This window comes from Silurus aristotelis (genome assembly GCF_946808225.1).
Source record: "Silurus aristotelis genome assembly, chromosome: 15".
In the NCBI taxonomy this organism is placed as follows: domain Eukaryota; kingdom Metazoa; phylum Chordata; class Actinopteri; order Siluriformes; family Siluridae; genus Silurus; species Silurus aristotelis.
The window spans coordinates 8,190,566-8,213,852 of NC_139588.1; the positions used below are offsets into that span (position 1 = coordinate 8,190,566).

Here is a 23,287-nt window from a genome sequence, read left to right on the forward strand (position 1 = left end):
AGTGTTCAAGTAAGGTGCAATAGTATTAAGAGCTCTGAGAACTAAGAATTGTGTAGTCCCAGAGTGTTAATTGATATGCCAAAGATTTGCAAAAAATTGGCAATTGGCAGGTGTGGTCTGTGTTGAGACTGTATTCATTCAATTTAATTCATTTTGATTTGTGTGGTGCTTTTTACAATTGACACTGTCTCAATGCAGCTTTGCACAGATAATATGTTAATAAAGAATAAATACAATTGTTTTGTATTGTTATAATTGTGGGTGTTTCCCTAATTAGCAAGCTGGTGGCAACTATGGCAAGGAAAACTTCCTGGGACGGTATAAGGAAGAAACCTGGAGAGGAACCAAACTCAAGAGGGAACCCATTCTCATCTGGGTGGCACCAAATGGACAAATGGCCACACAGAGTGCCCTCCAATCTAAGAAAAACCCATACAGATGCAGGCCATGAAGAATTGAGCAGATCTTTGTAGAGGAGATGGACAGGAACACTGGTCACTGGTACCTCAGGAGCATGTTTAACATTGTTATTCATGTCTGCACTTTTGAGAGTCACCAACAGCTGGAACCAAATTAGAAAAAATCCACTTGTCCAATAAACCTGTTTCCGATCCTGATTCCCTTTGCCGGTGCGCGCGCTCCGTCTCTTGTCTCTGTCTCGCGCCTTCCAAACGCGTACGAGCGCGCACCTTCTAAAAGCGTACGCGCGGCCGCTACGTAATGACGTCAGGGGACTCGTGGATTGGCGCACTGCCATCTTTGATTTGCGCGACAGGCCGCGGCGGCGCGAGCGGGGGCCTCTCTATCTCTCTCTACCGTCTCAGACAAGTCAACGGGGAGGAGAAAAAAAGGTGAAGAAGAAGAGGAAAAAATATATATCAAGCGAAGCCACCGGGCCTGTCCGGTTTTGTTTTTTTCTTTTCACACACGTTAAAGAAAGAGCAAAGCCACTGGACCGACCTTGCTTTTTGGAAGGAGCTTGTAAGATCTGGCTAATCAGTGTTAGCGTTAGCATTAGCATCGCTTTTGTAATCCAGCAGTAGCCGCTCGGACACGCGTGCAAACTCTGACGGGGCGAAGAGGCCTTCGGGGAAAGTCTGCGACGGGACCGGGGGAAACAGGTAATGCTCAAAAACACGTTTCGCTTTGTTACACCGGTTGCTTTCTTTTTTTTAACCAGAGGATAGAAAAGCGCGTAGACTCGACAGTGAGCATGCGGGCTGGGCTAGCTGCGGCTAGCTGGCTAATGTGGAGCTAGCAGCACTGGGAATTTGGGAGCAGGATTGATTGGGCTCCGGGACCGGGTGTGAAAATGTGTACATTTGCACCGTCATAACGTGTATTTCGGTTTCAGGTGGTGTTTTTTGAGGTTAGAAAGTTTAAGGTTTGGATAATGGGGCTCTGAACCGGAGGCCGCTTTCACCCCCCCCTCACCCCCCACCCCTGTATTAAAGACATGCTAGTTGTGTCTGTCTCTGTGTCTCGTTTGCCGTAAGGGCCGGCACTCTCAGATCTCAGCGTCTCACACGCTCTTCAATCATGGAGAAACCCCCATGAAGCCAAATCCAAGACTGCACGAAGGTTTTCCTGCTGACCAGTTTGATGATCTGCTGTTCAAGTGCATGGCCAGACACAATGCCCACTCAATGTTCAGCAACAGTCGAGTGTGACTACATTTATTCTGATATGCCATTACCAGTTAAAGGAAATGACCATTTGCAATGTCACGAAACACCAGGTTTTTTATTAACTACCCAGGGACATTCCAGCATCAGACACCCCAAGCAGGAAGAGATCATATATAATAAATAATCTCTCTCTGCTGTAATAAGGGTCACACTGAGATGAGCAGGCTGTAGGCGTCCTGTAGATCATGTCTTATTACTTCCTTTTCTAAGTGAAGACTTGCTCAGGAAAGAGTCAGAGGAAGACCAAGAAACACTTAACGAGGAAGTAGGTGAATGAACATTCGACCAACAGGCAAACAAGGCTTTGCTTGGATTCTGGCAGCAGGATCGTTAATGGATGTGCCAAAGTTATACTCGGTGCACACTGGCCAGTCCTAGTGAAGGGCTATTGACGTTTGGCTTGTCCCCTTGGGGCTGCAGCTCAATACTGGCGATCGCTTGAATGCTTTTTGGGAATATGCTGGTGTTGTGATTGGCTCGTGCGCTTGTGAGGCAGAAGGACGTGGGTAACAGATTGGCTTTTATTCTAAGGGACGGGAAAATGGATTAGCTCAAATTCTGGACCCTGCCTCACCCATCATTGTCCTCTTGGGATCCTTATATCTTTTGGCTTATACCTTATTATGCCCAAACATTCACACATTAACCCTGCTTTTAATGGCTGAATGTTTGCAGAAACCTGACCATTACATTCATATGTGATTCTGTTTTAAATCCCTGCCATAAAGTTGTATAGGATGTAAAATCAGTTTGAGATTAAAATCCAAATGCTTTCCATGGTTTTGGCCGAGCTCGGACTTCAACCCCATGCTGAACGCTCTTGGGTTTTACTAAAATGGTGACAAAATCTCAGACTTCCTCAACAACATCAGAGCTTGTTATTGCTTGTTCTTTTAGCTGGATAAGTGCACAGTCTCTGCAGTAGATTAAGGCTTCTTATAACTGCGAGGGGACTAATGAAGCTGTTGTTAAGGCTCTGGGTTACTGATTGAAAGGCTGTTGGTTCCAGCCCCACTGTCACCAAGCTTTCACTCTTGGACCCTCGAGCAAGGCACTTAACCCCTCTGTGCTCCAGAAGCACTGTCTTGGCTGACCCTGTGCTTTGACTTCATCTTCGTAACCTCTCAGGGATATGTGAAGAAATCATTTCACTTTGCTGTTACAGTGACGGACATTAAGCATCCTCCTGTTTGTTTTTTTTAAATCTGAAATCGGATGTTTGAAAAGTGTATGAGCCAGGTGGCCACAAACATTTGGCCATTTAATGCATCATCTTGTTTTATTGGAAGCTTGAAATTACACCTGCTGACTTCAAAGCCCTTCAGGCCCTGTGCTACATTCTATAAAACAGTCCTGTAGGGAGAGGTTATCTGGTGATGCCTTCATTATGTGACTTGGATTCAAATATGGTGTTTATCATAGCTGGTTTTATGAAGGTGAATTTAGCTGCATACTCTTGTTGACTTTTTTCTTTTCTTTTTTCTTTCAAGCATCTCAAAACACTTATACAATATTCTCATTAATATATCACTTAGGAATAAAACCTTGTGGTGAATATGGAACGACAGGATGGTGTTATACTTTCACCTTTTTCTTTTACTTTCTCGTCATAGCAAGATGGGGGAAAAAGCAGTTAAGTTACTAAAAAGCCCCCCATCCTGAACACTTAGTTACAAAGAGTTTGAAGCCATTTGGAGGCATGTTGAACTTCACAGGCACTTAATCTATGAAGAGAGAACACTCTTACACTGCACTGCACTGAATACAACTTCATTCTGGATCCTGATCTGAAAGTTTTGCTATCAGGACAGTTACTGTCTTCTATCGCTCATTCATCATTAAACCAGATATGTTTAACTTCCCTTTTTTTTGACACTTTAATCGGTGCGCATGCAGGACGAGTGGCGTCTTATGAATATTAAACACTGGGCGCACGTTGTCTTTAACATGCTGCCATCATGTCTGATGCTTTACATTAACCATTAGAATCTCGCAATAAGATTTTCATAGTTGCTGTTTAATTCGATCACCTCAGATCCTGTTAATTTTCCCACCAATCCCTCACTTTAGACTCTTCTGGTAAAAAAAAAAAAAAAAAACCATGAAGGGTTTGAATAGCATATAACTAACTTTTTTTGACACGTATAAAAGCTTTCTTGCTTTGTGAAAGCAGTGTCTGGATTCATGGTAACAAGTAAAGTTTCACTTTCAGTTCTCTGGAGACCTTGTTTAAGTTTCCTCGTTCAGCATGTCCATCGTAGAGCTTAGCTTTTTTTGTGTACTGTGTCATGCACTTATTGTAAGCCTCTGAATGCACACCTTGTATTCCAGTGCTTTATTTGCTGGCCATTGACCTTCCAAAACTCTTCAAACGAAGCACGTCGTATTAGTAATCTTGGCAGAAAAGGTCAGCATTTCAGCTGTGGGATATGGTGTTCTGTCTTTGACTTTCAAATACAAATCTGGCCAGCATCTTAATTTTTCTTTCATTGTTTAACACAAAAAAAAACAGGAAACTTTTGCTTTTGTCGGTTTTCTTGGTTGTGGAAACATCTTTTGTGGTTGTGTGTCCAATTACTAATTTGCTTAGTAAAGACTACTGTCAGTGAAATATTTGACTGATTTATAGTGATCATAAGGTGCAGATCTTTTAAAAGTGCATGTTGGATGAAATAACTGGGGCATAGTTAACTAAAGTGGTAACATACTGAAAGATTTTAGTGCATCTTCCTAGTTTTTCAATCACTTTGACTTTATGCAAAATCCTACTTGCACTCCCTCGGGTTTGTCTTGTCCTCCTACCAGAGGAATCATGACTTAACCCTCTGACTCAGCATTACTCCATGGCAAAAGAATACCAACCACATTCGCTTTTTCTATCGTCTGGACAGGAGCCTGGTTCTGAGGGGTGAGACCGGAGGACCAGACTCGATGAGTTTCCAGCGAAATGTCAGAGAAGTCAGGGCAGAGCACCAAGGCAAAGGATGGCAAGACCAAGTATGCAACCCTTAGCCTCTTCAACACTTACAAGGGCAAGTCTCTGGAGACCCAGAAAACCGCAGGTATGCCAGCACCCACCAGTGATTGCTTTAGAAAATGAAAGTTTGTTAGGTCTGGTTTAATTTGTTTAATAATTATAATGTCTTTGCCCAGGTTGGGAAAATGATTTGCATGATGCCTGCAGAATCAAGTTCATTTGCTTAAAAAGCCACTTGTTGTACTGTTTGTGAGTAGAAGGTAAAATGCTGGCTAGAAGGTTTTTTTCCCTTTGGTTCCTTTACCCCCAACACATTTCCCCCAGGGCATCATCAGCTAAAATAATCTCTTGAGTCACCAAGTGAGAGGGCAATAAAGTACTATAGAGTACAAGTGTTCTATGAGAGTTGTGTGTGTCCATTATAATTGCTTCCCCTGGGCATGTCTGTGTTGTCATGATTAAAGTCACACCTTTTTTTTTTTTAATCTGTGTAGCCTGTCCTCAAAACATCAGCTTTTTCATGTCTCCAACACATTATTCTTTTTAGTCGCTGCCAGACATGGACTCCAGAGTTTGGGCAAAGTTGCGGTCAGTCGGCGTATGCCCCCTCCAGCTAACCTGCCCAGTCTGAAGGCTGAAAATAAAGGCAATGACCCCAATGTCAGCATCGTTCCCAAGGATGGCAGTGGCTGGGCCTCAAAACAGGACCAGGCTGGAGAAGAACGGTACATCACGCTTTATAATGCCTTTTTTAAAGTAAAATTAGGTTTGTCTGGTTTTAGTATTGGGTTTGTCATGTTTTAGTATTGCTACATAACCCAACATAAAATACCTGTTTCTCAATTTTCAAGGCAGCACGCAGCCTGCAAAAGCAAGGAAATTAAATGCTACTAAATATTAAGCCAATGAAAGGGGTGTTTAAATAAATAAAAATAGCCATATATCTTTACAATGGTAAACATCTATGCTGAAGGTATATTAAGTGTATGCTTGAGTGTAGCATGCCAATAAAAAAAGGGGAATGATATTCAAAGTTTCTGTTTCACTTAGTTTTCTTTAGTGTCGCACCTGCAGATGTTTCCTTGATATGCTGGGCTCACACTGTGTGCATGTTTATTTTATTACAATTTTTTTTTTAATAGTCCTTTGCGGTTGTTGCTTGTCAGACTGTACAAACATGATCCCCATGTCAAACTGTAGGATCTCATTTGTCATAATGTCAGACTGTACAACAGCCAAAAACTGACACACAAGAAAAATAAGTTTTACACCATCAATCTGTGTTCAGTCCCGCGTTTTTTCACTAACGGTAGCTAGCAGCAAACAATATCCAGTGAAACGCCATCAAATTCCTCTAGTCAGTAACATTTAAACAATATATTAAAGGTATTCTTTTGGATTACCATCTGCAAAGAAGACAAAACGCACCTGTACTCGATTCCTCGACCCCCGTCTATGCGACGGTTTCGCCTCCGTCGCGCTTTTATCGCTTTATGCTGTTTTGCGTTGCTGTGCACTCTTGATTTATCAGACTGCGTAATGCGATTCGCTCACATTGGCGCTGTTACAAATAGAGAAATGTTGAAACTACTGCCGTCAAAACAGCGTTGACGTGTCTGTTCACCGTACAACCCTAATCCAGTGATCTTCATGAAACTTCTTGTAATTGCTGTTAGAAAATAATCTGCAAGATCTAATGCCGTATTAATGTGGATATTTCTTTAAGATTTGGGTTTTAGATGGAAGTTTTAAGGTTTAAAATTTATTCCAGGCTCCTCACTACTAAAGACGCCTTTATCTCTTTTATTCAAGTCAATCTTTCTCCTTCTGTCACGTTATGTATAACTCTATTGGTTGTATTTGCAGGCAACAAGAGACTCCTCCACCACAACCAAAGCCTCCAGTCTCTCAGGTCTCTGAAAATCCTCTGGGCAGCCGCTCTTGGGCCAATAACAAGCAGCCTGGACCAGTGGATGGTTAGGCACAGTGCACACACTGCATTTATTAAATGCTGATTAAAATTTACTGCACAAAAACATTATCTCTATCTAGGTCTCAAATCTATTCCCGTATTGATCAGATTCGACCCTTGAATTGGATGAAAATGTGGTGTTCTCTCTCCAAATAGCAGCTCCAAGAGTAAGCAGCCAGTTCCATCAGGAGTTTCCCAGCTTACAAGCAGCAGGTGAGGCAGAGAAATCAGGCGAGCAAGAGGAAGAGCCGTATGGACCGGGCCCCAGCCTCAGACCCCAAAGTAAGTAAAAACAGTCCTGCTGTGATTGTGATGAAAGCTTTAGTGTTAATTTAAACATCAATGTTAATCAAAATGCTAATTCTTCTCCCTTGATATTTTTTGTAAGCTCTTTGTAAAAAATTTTCTATTCAACAGATGTTGGCAGCTGGCGTGAAGGTGGGGGTCGGAACTTGAACGTGGCTCCCGGCCATACTGAGATGGACGGCAAGGCTAATGAGGAAGCAGGACAGGGACGTGGCACTCCTTCCCCAACAGGAGACACGGATGTGGCAGGGAAACCCTCCTCTGTGGACGGCAGGGAAAAGAAAGACTCCAGAGACAAACCTTCTGCTCCTGCCTCACAGCACAAACTCAACGGTGGACAGCAGCCACCCGGAGGAGACCCTTCCCAGTTTCATGCTCAGTTTAGAAGCATGATGCCACCTTATGTAAGTCATGATTTAATGTTCTTGCAAAAAGGAAAAAAACAGAAACGGTTGTTTTGAACAGCAAAACAGTTCATTTTACAGTTTAACGCAGACATTGGAGTTAACGAAAGGGGGCCATATAGAAACTGTGTTTGAAGTACTTTGCCTGACTTTAACATTTAACTGAAGAATTACGACCATTTTTTACCTTAATGTGGTTTGTAGTTTTTGTATATTCTTGCTTTTGGGTGTCTTAAATGAACTGAAATGTACTGGTGCTTTCACACTTAGTCTGGTCTGCGAGTCAGTGACACGCATGCATACTTTGGATTTGTTTTCTTGCAATTATATGAAGCAAAACAAAACTGGCACTTGATCATTAAGTTGGGCGTATAAAATATTCTGACAAAACACAGGAAACATGGCAAATTGTATAGTATGTGACTGTGTCTGTCTGGTGTAAAACGTTTTGTTACTCAATCCTAATCTCTAGCACAGATTATACTGCTGCAACACTGTTCTTTGCCTCAGTTTGTGGCCTTATGGCTCAGCAATGTTTGGTTCACATTTTTTAGTGTTTTGCAATCATTCTTTTGTTCTTTCTAATGTGCAGATGTTCCATGCCTACCCTCGTATGCCTTATGCACCTGTACAAGGAAACTTCAGATACCCAGGGCAGCAAGATGGAGCGAAGTGAGTAATCCAGCCAGAATGTATATATTTGTTTTAGTGTCATCGAGCAGGGCATATCCTTGTAAGATTGCATTTGCAATTACTTTAACAATTTCTTTCAGCTCTGTGAACGTTCTAATTTTTTTTACCTATTCCTTTCTCTGCTGCTGTTTCTAGAGGTCCAAGGCCTAGTGGAAGACCTGTCCAGCCTCCTCCACAGGCCTGGCTTCAGGATCCAGACCGACCCTCAATTATTAGTGCTTCTGAACTGAAAGAGCTTGACAATCTAGACACCGATGCTGATGAGGGTTGGGCTGGTAAGTTTGTGCTCTTTAACATAAATCTAAACTATTTAGTGGTTTGTTCTCTAATCTGTTCTTACTATAAGCCCAAGGAGCTTTGCGTTTAGCTTCTTAATGCCATGCTGACCACTTAATGATTTTTCCTCCTTCCAGGTGCTCAGATGGAAGTTGACTATACAGAGAAACTGAATTTCAGTGACGATGAGGATCATGCAGCCAAGGAGAAAGGAGACAACTGGTGAGTGCTAATCTCCTTAAAGCCACCTGGATATTAAGTTGAATTCATTTATATCAAGGAATCAGTTTAAGGTGATCATAGCGATTATTTACTTATTTTCTGACCTCCCTACTTACACCAAACATTTATCTTTGGCATTAATTTTCCTAATCTTATGTACAGGGAAAAAAAGTCTTGTGATAAGTCATCCTGAATGAACGTGAAAGAACTTGCTTATACACTGTCTGTAGCTACTCATTTAGGAGTTTGGATTATACAATGATTGGTGTCACATACATTAGTGCTATCCATAGTACCCCTGATAAAACAGACAAGTTGTTGCAAGCCGAACCTTTTGATAAACCCAGTTGATAAAAAGCAGTTCTGCAGGAGTTAAACAGTTTTCTGTAAATCGTTGTCAGAAATTGTGACTAAAAAGTTTGCTTTTCATGGTTTTCTATGGTTTTCTAGGGTTCACATAAAATACTTTGGGTATTGATCGTGCCCTTTCAAGTTTTAAATCCAAATACAAGAACAGATAGCAAAGATTTTAAGCACAAAGCAGATACAAGTACTGACTATGGCTTTAACCTCTTTCTTTTGTGGATGTGCTGATGGTTAAGGCTCTGGGTTACTGATCGGAAGGTCGTATATAAGAGTATAAAAGCACCTTTTACCTTTTTCACCTTTATCTCCAATCTTATAAATGAAAGTTATCTAGTATGTTTCACAGTGTTTATAACTTAAATTCTGGGGGTGTTGTTTTTGGGGGGTTTTGTGCATACAGGGAGTGGGTAAATAAGGTGGACCGCATACGATCGCGCAACAAAGATACCCAGGAGGGTTGGAAAGAAGGTGGGGAGGAAAGACGTGAGTGCAAGAACTCATGGGGAGACGGCGGGGAGCCTAGAGCTTCCTCACCAGCCAGTGGAACGCAATGCAGCAAAAAAGGACAGTCTCAAGACTACCAGGTATTCATCTTCAATTGTAAATTTTCTGATTGTTAAATCATGACTCTGGGGTCTGTGTATGGCACACAGTATTTCAGTTTCAATACATTTTGCACAAAAGATTCTTTGCTGTTGGAAATGGGAGCTTTCTGATGGCAGGCCCTTTATTCTTCCAGACTGGAAGGTCTGCCGGAACTGGCGCAGCTCGTGTATTGAAACCTTCCACAGCCTATGGTGGTGGTGAGGATGACTCAGAGGCCTGGCGACAGAAACGTAAGAAGCAGTCTGAAATCTCTGAGGCTGTGGAGCGCGCTCGGAGGCGCCGTGAGGAAGAGGAGAGGCGTATGGAGGAGCAGAGGCTAGCGGCCTGTGCCGAGAAACTTAAACGCCTTAATGAAAAACTGCGGCCTGCTGCTACTCCGGAAGCACCGAAATCTACTGTGCCTCTCCAGAGCAATGAGTCGGAGGCTGAAATATTGCCAGTCTTGCCTGCTGAACCCTCATCCACTCATCCTGCTCCTGTACAGCAACCCCTCTCATCTGTGCCTATACCTTCCAATGACGGGCCAGAGCCAAGTGTGGAGGAGGAGCCACAGTTTGTTACCAGGCAACCCAGCCCTCCTCCTCAAAGGACTGTTAGCGAATCGCAGGAAGCCGAGGTGGATGTTGCAGTTGCAGTTGCAGTAGTTGAGGAGGTACAGGTGGAAAGACAACCAATTAGAGACTACTTTAACCCAGAAGAGTGCAGAGGTAAGAATGGGATGGAGAATTCATATCTGTATGGGATAGTGCCTATAACTCAATCACCTAGTTTGGTGCAGTACAAATTCTAGCACGTTAAGAAAAGAACACAATCCATATTAAATAGAAGAAACATTGAATCGATGTTTGAGTACGATTTCTTTAAAACAATCGTTGCTGTATATTCTTTTGCAGTAGAGGAGCCTCAGGTGACTCGACTTGATCACACGGTCAATGAGGAAATGCCCCATCCACAGCTGGAGAATGAGGGTGAGGCAGGAGCCACAATTCGCCCCTCAGTCCCGTCTGGTTACTCCAAACAGTTCCAGAAATCTCTCCCACCCCGCTTTCTTAGACAGCAGGTATTTGACTCACACAGAGAATTTGTTTCATAAACCGTTGTTTCGCATTAGTGGAATGCGTGTTTGGAAATCTGTTGGGGGTAATTAATGATTTATGTATAGAAAGACTCTTTAGAAAGGTTTGAGTTTCTCTAAAACCACCTAAGCTAATGAATGGATTTAGGTTTGCAAAATTTCAGGAACTTAAGACTAGAATCTTTCTACATGAATTAATGTGAATAAAGTGGGAGTTTACTAAATTGCAGGGTAGCTGATAACAGGGAACTTAAATCCTGCAGGTTTTAACAACCAGATTTAATGCAATTTCAGTTGAATTTATACCCTGTACATTCAACAATCACATGCGTGCACACACTTACCGCAGGGCTTCTGAGAAAACACCGCCTACATGCACTGTGCATTTCTCCATAACACATCACTTTTTGAATCCTGCACACAAGTTGTCTAAAATGCATTAATATTAAATTAATTAGTTTAAACCATCCTTGTCCTGTGTGTAAGCTATTGTGCAACAAAATTATACAAAAAATTCTTATAAATTAACAATTAAAGTCAAAATGTTTATTTGTATGATGGTATATACAAATTTCCCAAAATGTTTAATTAACTCCCATATATTCTTGGTAAGCTCCCAACTTGCAATATTTCCAAAATTTCCCAGATGAAGTTTCCAGTAATCTTTCATCTTACAACCCTAAATGGAATGCATATGAAAGAAAACATTCTGCCTCATGATGCATGTAATATTGCCTCCAGGAGCAGTTGAAGCAACAGCAGTGGCAGCAGCAACAGCAGCAGACCGGTGGAGGCACGGTGTCCCCCTCAGGGGGGTCAGTGCCCCCTCAGCACCGCTCTCTCTATCAGCCAATAGGTCCACATCACCAACACTTGGCCTCCATTGGGTTTGACCCACGCTGGCTGATGATGCAGTCATATATGGACCCACGTATGATGTCTGGACGCCCACCTATGGATATGCCTCCCATGCATCCAGGTAGATTATTCCACCTTTAATCTTTTTTCTTTCGGCTTCTCCACAACAGATCATCAGTCTCATTATGCCACCTTTTAATGTACTACAAAAACCAAGTACCCCCATTGTTCCAGTAAGATGTTTTCTTGTTGCCCTAAACACATTTAACAGTACATTTTTTATTTTTGTGAGCACAAACCAATTTGGGATTTTTTCAGGAGTTAGTTCTAGGATTAAGCTCTCTAGCACAAATCTGTACATTGCATTTTTTGCTTTTATTAATGTTGCATTTAAAGAAATCATTATTTAGGCGTGATTGAACTTTTTCCCAACAGGAAGAATGCCTCCGAAACAGATGGTCTGCCGAGAACCCACTGATAATAGCAGTTCTGGTTCAGATTCCTTTGATCACAGACCAATTAGAGAGCATGGGATGACCAGTGAGCCTCGTATGGTGTGGGGTTCTGACCCTTACCCTCAAACTGAGCCCTTAACATCTGCAACAACACCTAAAGTACAGGAGAACTGCAAGGAGCCAAGGTGTGTTAAACATAATAGCTTTATTTGGTCAACTTGTAGTACTTTTGTTTAGATGTTTGATTAGTTCATCAGTATTAGTTCAACTTTGAGATTATTTTAAAATATGAACTTTCCATCTCATATGTACTTTCTTAAATTTTTATTATTTTTTATTTTTTTATGTGGAAAGACTGGAGGCAGGTCTGGACCTGGAAAGGGGACTGTCATCAGTGTATCCTCAGGAGCACAGCACGCTGGAAACGAGGGGAAAGAAAGACTTTTTCAGAGACTCACCTGAGCCGCTGTCCACTTTTAGTCATGTATCAGAAGAGGTACCAGGTCTGCTACATACAGACAGAGCCCCTGCCGTCTCTTCCTTTGAATCTGAGGTAGCCACGCTTTCTGGAGGAGAGGACGTTGAGGCCATTGGGCAAGCTGTTCTGAAGAGGACTGTTTCTCAAGGGTCAAGTCACTCTCTTAAATTGGAAGAGCCCAGGTTTGAAGCTGTTACTATAGTCCAGAAGACTGTGGATCTCCCTGAAGCTGCAGAAAGATTAGAGGACATTTCCAGGAAGGAGCCCATTGGCCAGGGGTCTGTGATTAACAACCGTGCGACTCCACCTACTTCTACTGATGGTATGCACAAAGCAGACAAGCTGCCCCTACAGGCACCTGGTAAACAGAAGGGCGAGTTACGCTGGGGGTCTCGCGGAGGGAGAAGAGAAGGAGCCGGTGGAGAGAGGCCAGTTAGGAGGTCAGGGCCCATAAAGAAGCCCATCCTGCGGGACATGAAAGAAGAACGGGAGCAGAGGCGAGAGAAAGAAGAGCGTCATGAGCGAGGGGATCGATCTAAAAAAGAGAGCACTGTTCTCAAAAAACCCTTGTCTGCTGGAACTACGATGTTAGATAGCCAGAAGTTTTCCAATGAAGGGACAAAAGAGATTATGGCTGGACCAGAAGAAGGAATAGCACCTACTGTTCATAAAACAAGAGAGCCCCAGACACCCTTAGGCACAACAGCCAACACTACCCAGGAGGAAAAGCAAAGCAAACCACCACTCTGTGATAAACGCCTTGAACCCAAACTATCTTCTCGAAAAGAATCCAATCTGTCACGAGCTAATCGGAGGGAAGAGAGGGAGAGGGAAAGAGAGAGGGACAGGGATGGGGAGAGGGAAAGAGACAGGGAAAGGGACAGGGAGCATGACTGGCCTGCTGATGCCAACTTCAAAGGGCGGGGTCGGGGTGAGTACTACTCACGTGGGCGTAGTTATCGAGGCAGCTACAGTGGAAGAGGACGAGGTGGCCGTGGGCGAAGTCGCCCTGAGCGTGTTGAGTACGCGTACCGAGAGCCGCGCTCCCGTCCTGACCTCCTGAGTGCCACTGCAGGTTTCCGGTGCCGTGAGGAAAGTGAGACTCGCAGTGAAAGTTCAGATTTTGAAGTGATGCCCAAACGCAGGCGAAGAAGAGGATCGGACACTGACTCTGAGAGTGAGGGCAGAGAGTCTGCCAGTGATACCGGGCCTTCTGACCGTGAGCCCACTGCTAAGCCTAATAGACCTCTGCGTCGTGAACTGCCTGATTCTCGCCCCCTTGCAAAAGCTGCCTCTGGTTTTAGACCTGGGCATTTACCAGATAGACCTGGGCCTCGGGAAGAGGATGGTCGGCCCAAACCTGGATTTCTTCCTAAGGGGGAACCAATGAGACGTGGTAGAGGAGGACTGTACAACCGGCGAGGTGGTGGAAGAGAGAGGGTTGCCAACCGGTCTGCTCCTATGCGTCGGGCTGGGGTGAGGGAGAACCTGCCTTGGCCTTCCAAACCTATGGAGACATTTAGGCCAGAGGAAGCAGAGGCATCTCGCATGGATGGCACAGCCTCTGAGCAGCGATTGCCCAAACACGAGGGCAAGAAATTAAGAGAAGCTGGACAAAGCACTCGAGAGAGACCTCGTCGGCCAAGACCAGCGAGACCCCCCAGACAGGATAAACCACCACGGTTTAGGAGACTTAAAGAACGTGAAGCAGCAATCATAGCAGGTGAAGCAGCAACTGTTGCAGCAACACAGTTGCCTGCTCTGGTCTCTGATTCTGTTTCTGCAGCAGTGTCCAAAGCTCAAGGAATGTCCATCACCCTTTCTGAAGGTCCTTCTATAGTGCCCACAGCATCCATTACCACGGTCCCCACTCCTGCTGAGGTTCCTGTAACAGCGGCTGTACTTCAAGAAACAGGAACCAATATAGTGGTTGCTGCTGGCAGCAAATCACCAGACTTGTCTAATCAAAACTCTTCAGACCAGGCCAACGAGGAGTGGGAGACTGCTTCTGAAAGTAGTGATTTTAATGAGAGGAGAGAACGAGAAGAGAGAAAGGGTGCGCTTGATGCTGTGGTTGCTGTTACATCATCCTCATCATCTGCACCTCCCCAAACCATGGGAATCCAGAGCAAATCTCCTGCAGAGGCAGGGCAAACTCCAAAACGTGAGGCAATTCCTGCAGCCAAAAGGAGCTTCTCCAGTCAAAGGCCAGGAGACCGACAAAATCGGAGGGGTAACCCTGGTGCAAAGGCGGCTGGCAGAGGGTACACAGGGGGCAAGGGTGAGCGTAGAGGAGGTTCAGGAGCCAAATCCGGACGCAGGGGGTGAGTTCCTTTTAGTCAACCTATTTATATAGTCCTAAGTGTAACAACACAAACTTCTACATGTCTTTAGGATTTCACCATAAGCATACTGACAACCCAATCTTTTGAATTTTCTTCTCTGCAGTGCTTCTGCTCAAAGTGCAGATGCTTCCCAGACTGGAGCAAATCATAAGTCTAGTAAAGATCCAGCACCTGCCCGTCGTAAAGAGGAGTCCAAGCAACCGGTCAAAAAGCCTAAGGAGAAAGAGAACGCATTATCCCAGTTTGACCTTAACAATTATGCCAGTGAGTCACCAAAATCATGTTTAATCAAATTCTACCCCTATTAACATCAAACCTCCACTTTTAAGATGTTAATTTCACCTTGTGTGTTTGTGTCTTGAGGTGTGGTAATCATTGACGATCATCCAGAGGTGACTACTTTGGAGGACCCGCAGTCCAACACTAATGATGATGGCTTCACCGAGGTGGTCTCTCGAAAGCAGCAGAAACGCCTGCAGGATGAAGAAAGGAGAAAGAAAGAGGAGCAGACTGTTCAGGTTCGCATTGATTGGCTGAATGGTTACACTTTATTGTTAATTTTGTGAAACGTTGCAGCAGAGTTAAAGAATGTCACTGCTGAATTTGTTGTACTTTTGTCCAAAAATGTAGTAGGAAAGGTTTAATGGGAGCAATAAGTCACATTTTGACATTAAAATATAACTTTTTTTCTTCTTCTATAGAACTGGGGTAAAAAAAGCTCTGGGGAAAAGGGCAGGGGTGGAGGTGGTTCCAAACTGCCACCACGGTTTGCCAGAAAACAGCAACAAGCATCAGCTCCATCACAGCAGCAGCCTCCATCTACAGCCCATCAGATTCAGACCTCCTCTCAGCCACCTCCACAGTCTCAGCCACAACAATCAATCGCTGTCTCCCAGCACAGCCTTTCTGCCCAGACCCAGACTACCGCATCTTCTCAACCTCTAGAGGGTGCTGTGGCTCCTCTGCCACCTGCATCTGTGGACTTTTCCACTAAAACCCAGCCACACAGCACCCTGGGCACTGAGCTGTGGGAGAATAAAGTGGCTGGCTCCACTGTTCTTACTGATGTCAAGAAACGTAACACATTTTCTTTAATTTTATATATTTATATATATATTTATTGTTTGTGTATATATTAGGTGTGTAACGGTACACAAAATTAATGATTTGGTTCAGTTACGGGAAATAAATTTAAAAAATTGCGTCTTTTTTTGTGTAATTATTATAATTTTTGAACATCAACAGTTTACATTTTTAAAACAATTGTGATTTTAAAATGCCTGCTTGGTTTAATCATATATTTTTCTATTTTTAACATAAATTGGGTAAAGTAGTGTAAATCAAATTAATGCAATACACCTTTCTGCTTATTATATTGATTAAATTGGCACAAATTAAATCGAAAAAATTTAATAAAATTAATGGAAAAGCCCTGTACCGAAAGAAATTGGCATGAATAGGTGTATCGGTGTACATGTACTCACTTTTGTTATTTAGTTATTCTTCCAGTAGTTATTTAGACAATAATAGTGTATCTTGATGTGATTTTATTTATATTATTATTTATATAATTGTGTGTGTGAATTTCAGTCGGGCCCATCAGCCCCCCTCAGCCACCGTCAGTCAGTGCCTGGAATAAACCTCTTACCTCTTTTGCTGGCACTGTGACAGCTGAAGTGAGTCTGGTGTTATTTTGTATTACATAATTTACAGTAATTCAAGATTTTTATATAATCATTTTGTTGACTTGGATTAAGTGTTTCTGATGTATATATTTAGGGTGTGAAGGCAGCAACAGACAGCAGTGTTGAAATTGGCATGGAACGGATCCAGTTTGGTGCTCCCTCATCAGCAGGTAGTACAGACAGTGATGGAGCACCTGCAATGCTGGAAAAAACATCAGACAATAAACTGCCTGAACCCAAAGAACAGAGACAGAAACAACCTCGTGCTGGACCTATCAAACCCCAAAAGGTAATATTTTTTTTTTTTTTTTTTTTTTTTTTTTTCTAATGTTGGTCATTTTTATTTTTTGTTTCTTGCTATGCATTAAAATCTGCAATCCATTTCTACCAGCTGCCTGACATTGCTGCTCCCGAGCAGAAGGAGTACAAACCTGGTCCAATCGGTAAGGAGCGCTCGCTAAAGAACCGGAAGGCCAAAGACGGGCGGCAATCAGAAGGAGATGTGTTAGAAAAGAGTGGTCCTGGTTGCAACAGGGAAAGAGACACTAGCTCTCCTGCTCAGGACAAGGTTCCAGAATTAGGAGGCGATATTGAAGGCATGATCACGGTACCCTCAGCTGAATATTCAAGCAGTACCAAGGTATGAAGCCAACCGAAACATCAGGACTACACTCATCTACGTTATTTAGTTTATTTATAATGGAGATCAATGTTATTCAGCTGAATGTGTGACATTTTAAAGTAAATTGATGTGAATTATTGTTGCTGTTTTGTAGGAATCTGTAACTGACTACACTACTCCGTCCTCTTCGCTGGCTGACGCTGTGGCTACTGGTGGAAGCAAGATGGAGGAGAGCATAGTTGCTAATGTAAGCCACAGTTGCAGTTAATATATCTTTTTCTCTCTGCTTGTCCTGCTTGTTCTTATTAACCAGCCCCTCACTCATTTATATTTTGATGCCTTCTTCCTCTTTTTGAATATTCAGGTGGCACTGCCTCCCTCACTCCCCCTGCCTCGTAGAGAAACCCTGCAGCAGACCTCTAGCCTGAGCACGGTTTCTCCTGCTACAGTGGACCTCACGCTAAAGGTGATGTTCAGTGCATTTATTTTGGAAATAAACTATTTGCAGATTTTAAACTTTGTCTGTTTGTTAGAAAGCCTGAAACCTTTTATCTTTTACGATCCTATTAATTTCTGTAGTGTGTATACGTTGTACAGTTTCTACATCAGAAATGTCTCTAAGCCTGTTCTTGTGTTTGCACCTCAACAGATGGAGTCAGCTCGTAAGGCATGGGAGAACTCTCCAAGTCTGGGAGAGAAGAGCTCTCCTGTCACCTCTTCTGCTTCCCCGATCACCAGCGGAGGAGGTGCAGGCAGTGCTTCTTTCAGCTCCTTTTCCAGTGCCTCCATGCCCCAGATCCCTGTTGCTTCAGTGACACCCAGCACCTCATTGTCAGGTATATGATGATAAATACTCCTTGCCCCCAGAAACCCATGAATTAAATCCTATATTGTTAAAATCCTGAAATCTACCCACTGTCTTTGATTCATTCATCATGAATCTAGATAGATTTGATCTTAACATGAAGTCTTCTACAGGTTCATCCACTTATACCACGTCATCTTTGAGCACCAAGACCACATCTTCGTCAGACCCTCCTAACATATGTAAGGTGAAACCACAGCAGCTGCAGATTTCAGGAATGTCCAACAGCAACTTCTCCCAGCTCGGTTGTGTACAGTCTTTGTTACCGCAGCAGCAGACTCCACAGGTCTTTGTGTCTCAGTCTGCAGCAGGTAAACTGTTCATGTGGTTTAACAGCAAAACCATTCTTGTTCTGTTACCTTTAAAGTTCATATGTTATTCTACCGTATGCTGATGCTGTGTGTAGGTTCTGCTGCACAGATCTCAGCCTACTATATGGACACCAGCCATCTGTTTAGCACACCGCATCCTCGCATGCCTCCTCCACCCATAGCCCAGCAGCAAGGCTTTCAGCCTGGACTCTCACAGGTACATTTTGCACACCTTTTTGGTTATATGTACATCAGTCTGTTTTATTTGTAAGCGTGCTGTAATTGATTCATGCCCAAAAAGAGATGAATTTCTGGGTGCAGTGGGTTTTCATTATGATTTTTTATTTTATTTTCCCCCTTCTCTTTTCCCCTCTTTCACTGTTTAAAGCTTTATATCTGGGGACCCCAAACTTTTTCCGAAACCAAAGACCCCTGCTTTATTTGTTGCATTGTACTAGAATCAACACACTGTTGCGTTCCTAGTTGACAATAGTGTATTATTCTTGTGGATTAATATTCTATTAGTAAAGTTGTATGTATGTATGTAAATCAAAGTTCAAGTGTTTTTATGTATATGCACTTTCGTCTGCATTTGCAGTGTTGTTGCTTTCTGACTTTCTGCTCTGTGTTCCTGTAGCCTACAGCGGTGCAGCAGATTCCTATCCCAATCTACGCCTCTCTTCAGGGTCAGCCACAGCACCAGGCTCCGCTCGGCCTCAGCACCGGCCCTCCAGTATCTCAGCCGCAAGATCTCTTTAGCTCCTCAATGCAGCCTTACAGGTAACCCATATGTTTTGCATATTTAAGCTGGTGTATAGGAATGAATTACAGACCTGTTTTATATTTTCATGTTTTTATTTTTCTATATCACCAGGTCTCAGCAGGCTTTCATGCAGAACAGCTTGTCCCAGCCATCTCCCATGATGTTATCAGGAACAGCGCTGCACAGCTACCCTGGAGTGCAGCCCCCTGAGCTGGCTAAGCCCCAGTCCAGCTTGGCATTCCAACAAACCTCCAACACACAGCATATTCCCATTGTGTTTGAACCACAGCTCAACCAGCCCTCTGGAATGGGTGGCTCTCAGCTGATGGATACACACATGCTACAGGTGATCAACTCACAAACAGATGTTTAACATTTCCAGTCAGGATTTGTATCAAATTCGGCTACTCGTTTGTGGAATGTTGCTTTAACTCCTTTTATGATTATGTTGCAGCGCCAGGGTATGAGTCAGCATTCAAATCTTTACTCTGGACAAGTACAGCAGCATACACAGAGCAGTTACTACAGTTCGACACAGAGCCCCAGCTCTGCACTACAACAGGTATCCACATAGCACTTTATATTCATATGTGCATGATAAAGACAAGTTTGTTCTCTAGGGTGCAGTAATATGCATACTGTGATTCCTTTCTCCTTGTATTAGGTGACTGTTCCTATGCCTGGCTCTCAGCTATCATTGCCAAATTTTGGCTCTGGTGGAGGTCAGCCTCTGTTGGCCCTGCCCCCTAACCCACCTCAGGCTCAGCCACCCAACATGAACCGCCAGCCCCCAAGCAGCCAGGCATACCGTGGCCTTATTGGCCAGAACACGCACAACATGATGCAGCCTTCCAACAAGGTGTGTGTGTGCGCTTCCAATCTCATAAAAAAAAAAAAATTCTAAAAAAAGAATGGTGTGTTTCAGCCAGTCTAATACTCTGTTTGTGACAGATGTGTGATATGGACTTAAAACTGTTTGGCACTGGGATGGATGTGAAACCTGGAACTCCCCCAGTGAGTGCAAGAAGCACAACCCCTACCTCAAGTCCCTACAGGTATACACTGCTGGATACCAGGTGATGTCAAATTAAATTTTTCTTCTTAAATTTTTATTTTATTTTTTTTTTTATTTTTTTTTTTTTATGAACACTATGTAGTTTGAGGCAAAAAACATTATTTTAAAAGTCATAACACTTTAATTGGTATTGGCCAGTGGTGGACAGCAAGAGAGTAAATGTAATTCGTTACTGTACTTAAGTAGCTGTTTCACATGTGTATGTAATTATTTCTATTCTAATTTTTAGAATTTCTAATTTTGTATAAAAACATAACTGGTCAAACACACAGCAAGTCACCTATCAGGGTCAAGCAAGTGCTCTTTTTTTAAACTTGTTCTGATTGGACTTGGTTTTGGCTTTTTGATAATTTTAATAAAAATCAGTGTTTGACTCGTTATCGTTCTTTTAATTGACTAGTGTGTTAAGAGAAACAGTCGTTTCACATAGAATGAGCCGATTAAGAATCTTGACAAAAATTATAATGGAACATTATATCCATAATAAATCATAGTACTATTGATCTTACATTTGAAGGCAAGTACTTTTATACTTTTACTCAAGTGAAAGTTTAAAGGAAGCACTTTTACTGCAGTCATATTTTACCCACTCAACTAAAATTTTTTTGTTTGTCCACCACTGGTATTGACTAAATGTTGCTTAATATTGGAATATTGACATTAAATGAATTAATTAATTTATTTTCTGTGTTATTGTTTATGCAATGTTTCTCTAGATTATTCCCACTATGTAGGTTCTAATTCATTCGTTTAAGGCACAAAATATCCTTGGTTTTGTTTTGAAGTGTCTACTGTATTTATTTATTAATAATATATATTTTCTTGTGTAAATGTTATATTTTCCACAATGCACTTTAAAGCACTCAAAAATTCAGTCTGCTGAAAGCCATTTTTCATTATAACAATATAAAAATTATTTTGACCCAGACAATGTGTAGCTTTATCTTCTGGATAATCTGACTGATTTAAGCAACTTTACTTGTTGTTTTATTTACTCATTACTTTATTATTGGTTTTTTTTTAAAGGTTTGTTGGGTTACAGAAAGCTTGTTAGACATGCTGTCAGAATCTACTATAAAGCTTTACCATTCTTTGGTTACATGGCATCCATTAAGCTGCATTTCATATAGAACCTGAAAGATTCTTTTTATGTACAAATCATTTATGAAAATACCCAATTTATTATTATTTTTTTTTAATTAGGCATTTAGTTTCACTGGGAGTCCTGTAGTGAGTGACAGCTCTGCCCTTTTTATTTCCTTATATAGCTTATACATTTGGTTCTATACGCCAAATCAGAAATGTACATGTACATATGTATGGGTTCACATTATAAAGTATCAGTCTAATCATGTAAAGGATTTCCCTAGGGCTCTATTGTGACTGCTTGATCTGACAATAATCTTGACTGCTTGATCTGAATTCCATATTTTGTTTCCTTAGGGCGAGCTCCACAAGCCCCAGCAATCAGTCTAGTAAGATAAACAGCATGTTGTATCCCAAACAGTTTCAATCTGGGTCACAAGGCATCCAAATCCCACAGCACTTCCCTGGACAGTTCAACCCGCAGGTACGTCACTGAGAGAATTAATTTACCTTATTGATTCATTGGATTTTTATCTGGCCATTACCCAACATTCATTTCCTGTCTCTCTCCCAAATAGCTGTTGTCTCGGCCCAACATGGTGTCTCCCCTGGTTCGCCCCCCTCACGCTAACTCTTTTCCTGGAGGGGTGCAACGAACCCCCATGGGTCCCCCAATGTCCCCAAACCTTAGTGGGGGCCTAATGCCACACCCAAGACCTCAGCATCCTCCACGAGGTCCCCCTGGGCCGCCTCTAGCACCTCGTGGCACGCATGCAGCTCTCAAGGCTGAGCAGGACCTTAAGGTGAGATTCATGGAAAATAATTTAGAAGGATCCGTGCGTGCGTGGGATAGGAATATTAAGTATTATTTTATCAAACGTTTTTGTCCCCTTCTAGGCTAAACAAAGAGCAGAGGTACTACAGTCGACTCATAAGTTCTTCTCTGAGCAGCAGCAGCAGATGAAGAATTCAGCTGCTAAATCTGCTCGTATGGACGGAGCAGGCAAGCCCATTGACAGTGTCGCACCCAACCACCAGGGGGCTCTACAAGAACGCACTGAGCCCGATAAACCCACAGCTCTCTCTACGACCAAGCCTATCCGCACCGGTCCCATCAAGCCCCAGGCCATCAAATCAGAGGACAGCAAGTAAAGCAACATCACTTCTGACAGGACTGACACAATGATGGATGCAGTGATTTGACAGGAGATAATGGTTAGAGGGGAAGATTTCGTTCGATTTGTGGAGATGGGAAGCAGGGTTTGCTGGGTGAATTGTAGCGTGTAAGTATGCTATAATCTGTTGATCACTCACCTTTGCCCTGTCTTTCTTCTGTTCCACCACCCACTGATACTCCCATTGATCTCCTGTTCTCTCCATAGTGGAGATTTTTTTGTGTTTTTTTTTTTTTTTTCTTTACTTTTTTCTTTTTTTTTTTTCTCCAATGGACATAAAAAAAAAAAAACAGAACATAAATGACCGTACATCACTAATGTACAATGAAGAGAAAAGGCGAGGGGAAAAAAAAGGAAAATTTGCTGCTAAATGCACCGTTTTTATAATCAATTCCCACTTTTTTCTCAACTAGAATCACATTAGGAGGGCGATTTCTTCCTTTGTTCATTGAACGTTCTTCTTATCCCCTTTTTTCTTTTTGTAGGTAAAGATCTTTGTTTCAAATGTTTGTTTTTGATCCTTTTTTTCCCCAAGCTTTGCGGTTTAAGCAGTTGAGAAAGACGTGAAAATAAGCATCTTTAGCCTGTCTATGGCCAATGTTTACTTTCTTTCTCTCTTCCCTGTCATCATAGTGAAGCAAGTTCTCCTGACCAAGATGTGCATCAAAAACAATACAGTACAGCGTATATAAAAATGCTGAAATTTTTTTATTTTTTATTTTTTTTTATTCTCCCTTGAGCGCAGTGCATGGTTAGAGTAACAGATCCGAAACTTCACGCTGGTGAATTCAATTGATTCAGCGATGGCTGTCCCTCTACTGCGAGCCTTCCTTCATACCTTCTTCCTTGAATTTTCTTTTTCCTGGGAGCTTTGTACGAAATGCGAGCGTGTAAAAAAAAAACAAAAACAACAAAAAAAAAAAAAACATTTGGGATCTTTAGCCAAAGGTTAGGTGTTATAAGAAGCCCCGAGTTATACAAAAT

The 23,287-nt window shown here is 42.5% G+C and overlaps 1 protein-coding gene across 3 annotated transcripts; it reads left to right on the forward strand.

Moving 5' to 3' along the window:
- The first annotated feature begins 727 nt into the window (after positions 1-727).
- Positions 728-22,558, forward strand: prrc2c (proline-rich coiled-coil 2C). 3 transcript variants are annotated; one of them, XM_083563265.1, is made up of 34 exons: positions 728-1,121; positions 4,580-4,750; positions 5,213-5,390; positions 6,532-6,641; positions 6,794-6,919; positions 7,055-7,347; positions 7,940-8,019; positions 8,176-8,315; positions 8,454-8,538; positions 9,305-9,488; positions 9,644-10,217; positions 10,404-10,570; positions 11,327-11,564; positions 11,879-12,083; positions 12,253-14,700; positions 14,825-14,985; positions 15,085-15,239; positions 15,423-15,798; positions 16,312-16,397; positions 16,501-16,695; positions 16,798-17,046; positions 17,183-17,275; positions 17,393-17,494; positions 17,678-17,864; positions 18,007-18,204; positions 18,300-18,421; positions 18,842-18,984; positions 19,079-19,313; positions 19,422-19,529; positions 19,632-19,826; positions 19,919-20,043; positions 21,486-21,612; positions 21,707-21,931; positions 22,026-22,558. In XM_083563265.1, the coding sequence occupies exons 2-34, from the start codon at positions 4,636-4,638 to the stop codon at positions 22,278-22,280; spliced, it is 8,280 nt and encodes a 2,759-aa protein (XP_083419391.1). In that variant the 5' UTR covers positions 728-1,121; positions 4,580-4,635; the 3' UTR covers positions 22,281-22,558. The 3 variants fall into 3 exon arrangements, with proteins under 3 accessions (XP_083419391.1, XP_083419393.1, XP_083419392.1); XM_083563267.1 differs by having other exon boundaries at positions 19,919-20,022; XM_083563266.1 differs by having other exon boundaries at positions 735-1,121; positions 6,797-6,919.
- The last annotated feature ends 729 nt before the right edge of the window (positions 22,559-23,287 follow it).

Bases quoted from the DNA above. Each gene is read 5' to 3' on its own strand.
- prrc2c (XM_083563265.1), top strand. From the start codon at position 4,636: ATGTCAGAGAAGTCAGGGCAGAGCACCAAGGCAAAGGATGGCAAGACC. The intron at 6,642-6,793 runs GTTAGGCACAGT...CTCTCCAAATAG, and splicing joins GCAGCCTGGACCAGTGGATG to CAGCTCCAAGAGTAAGCAGC. The intron at 18,422-18,841 runs GTACATTTTGCA...GTGTTCCTGTAG, and splicing joins TTCAGCCTGGACTCTCACAG to CCTACAGCGGTGCAGCAGAT.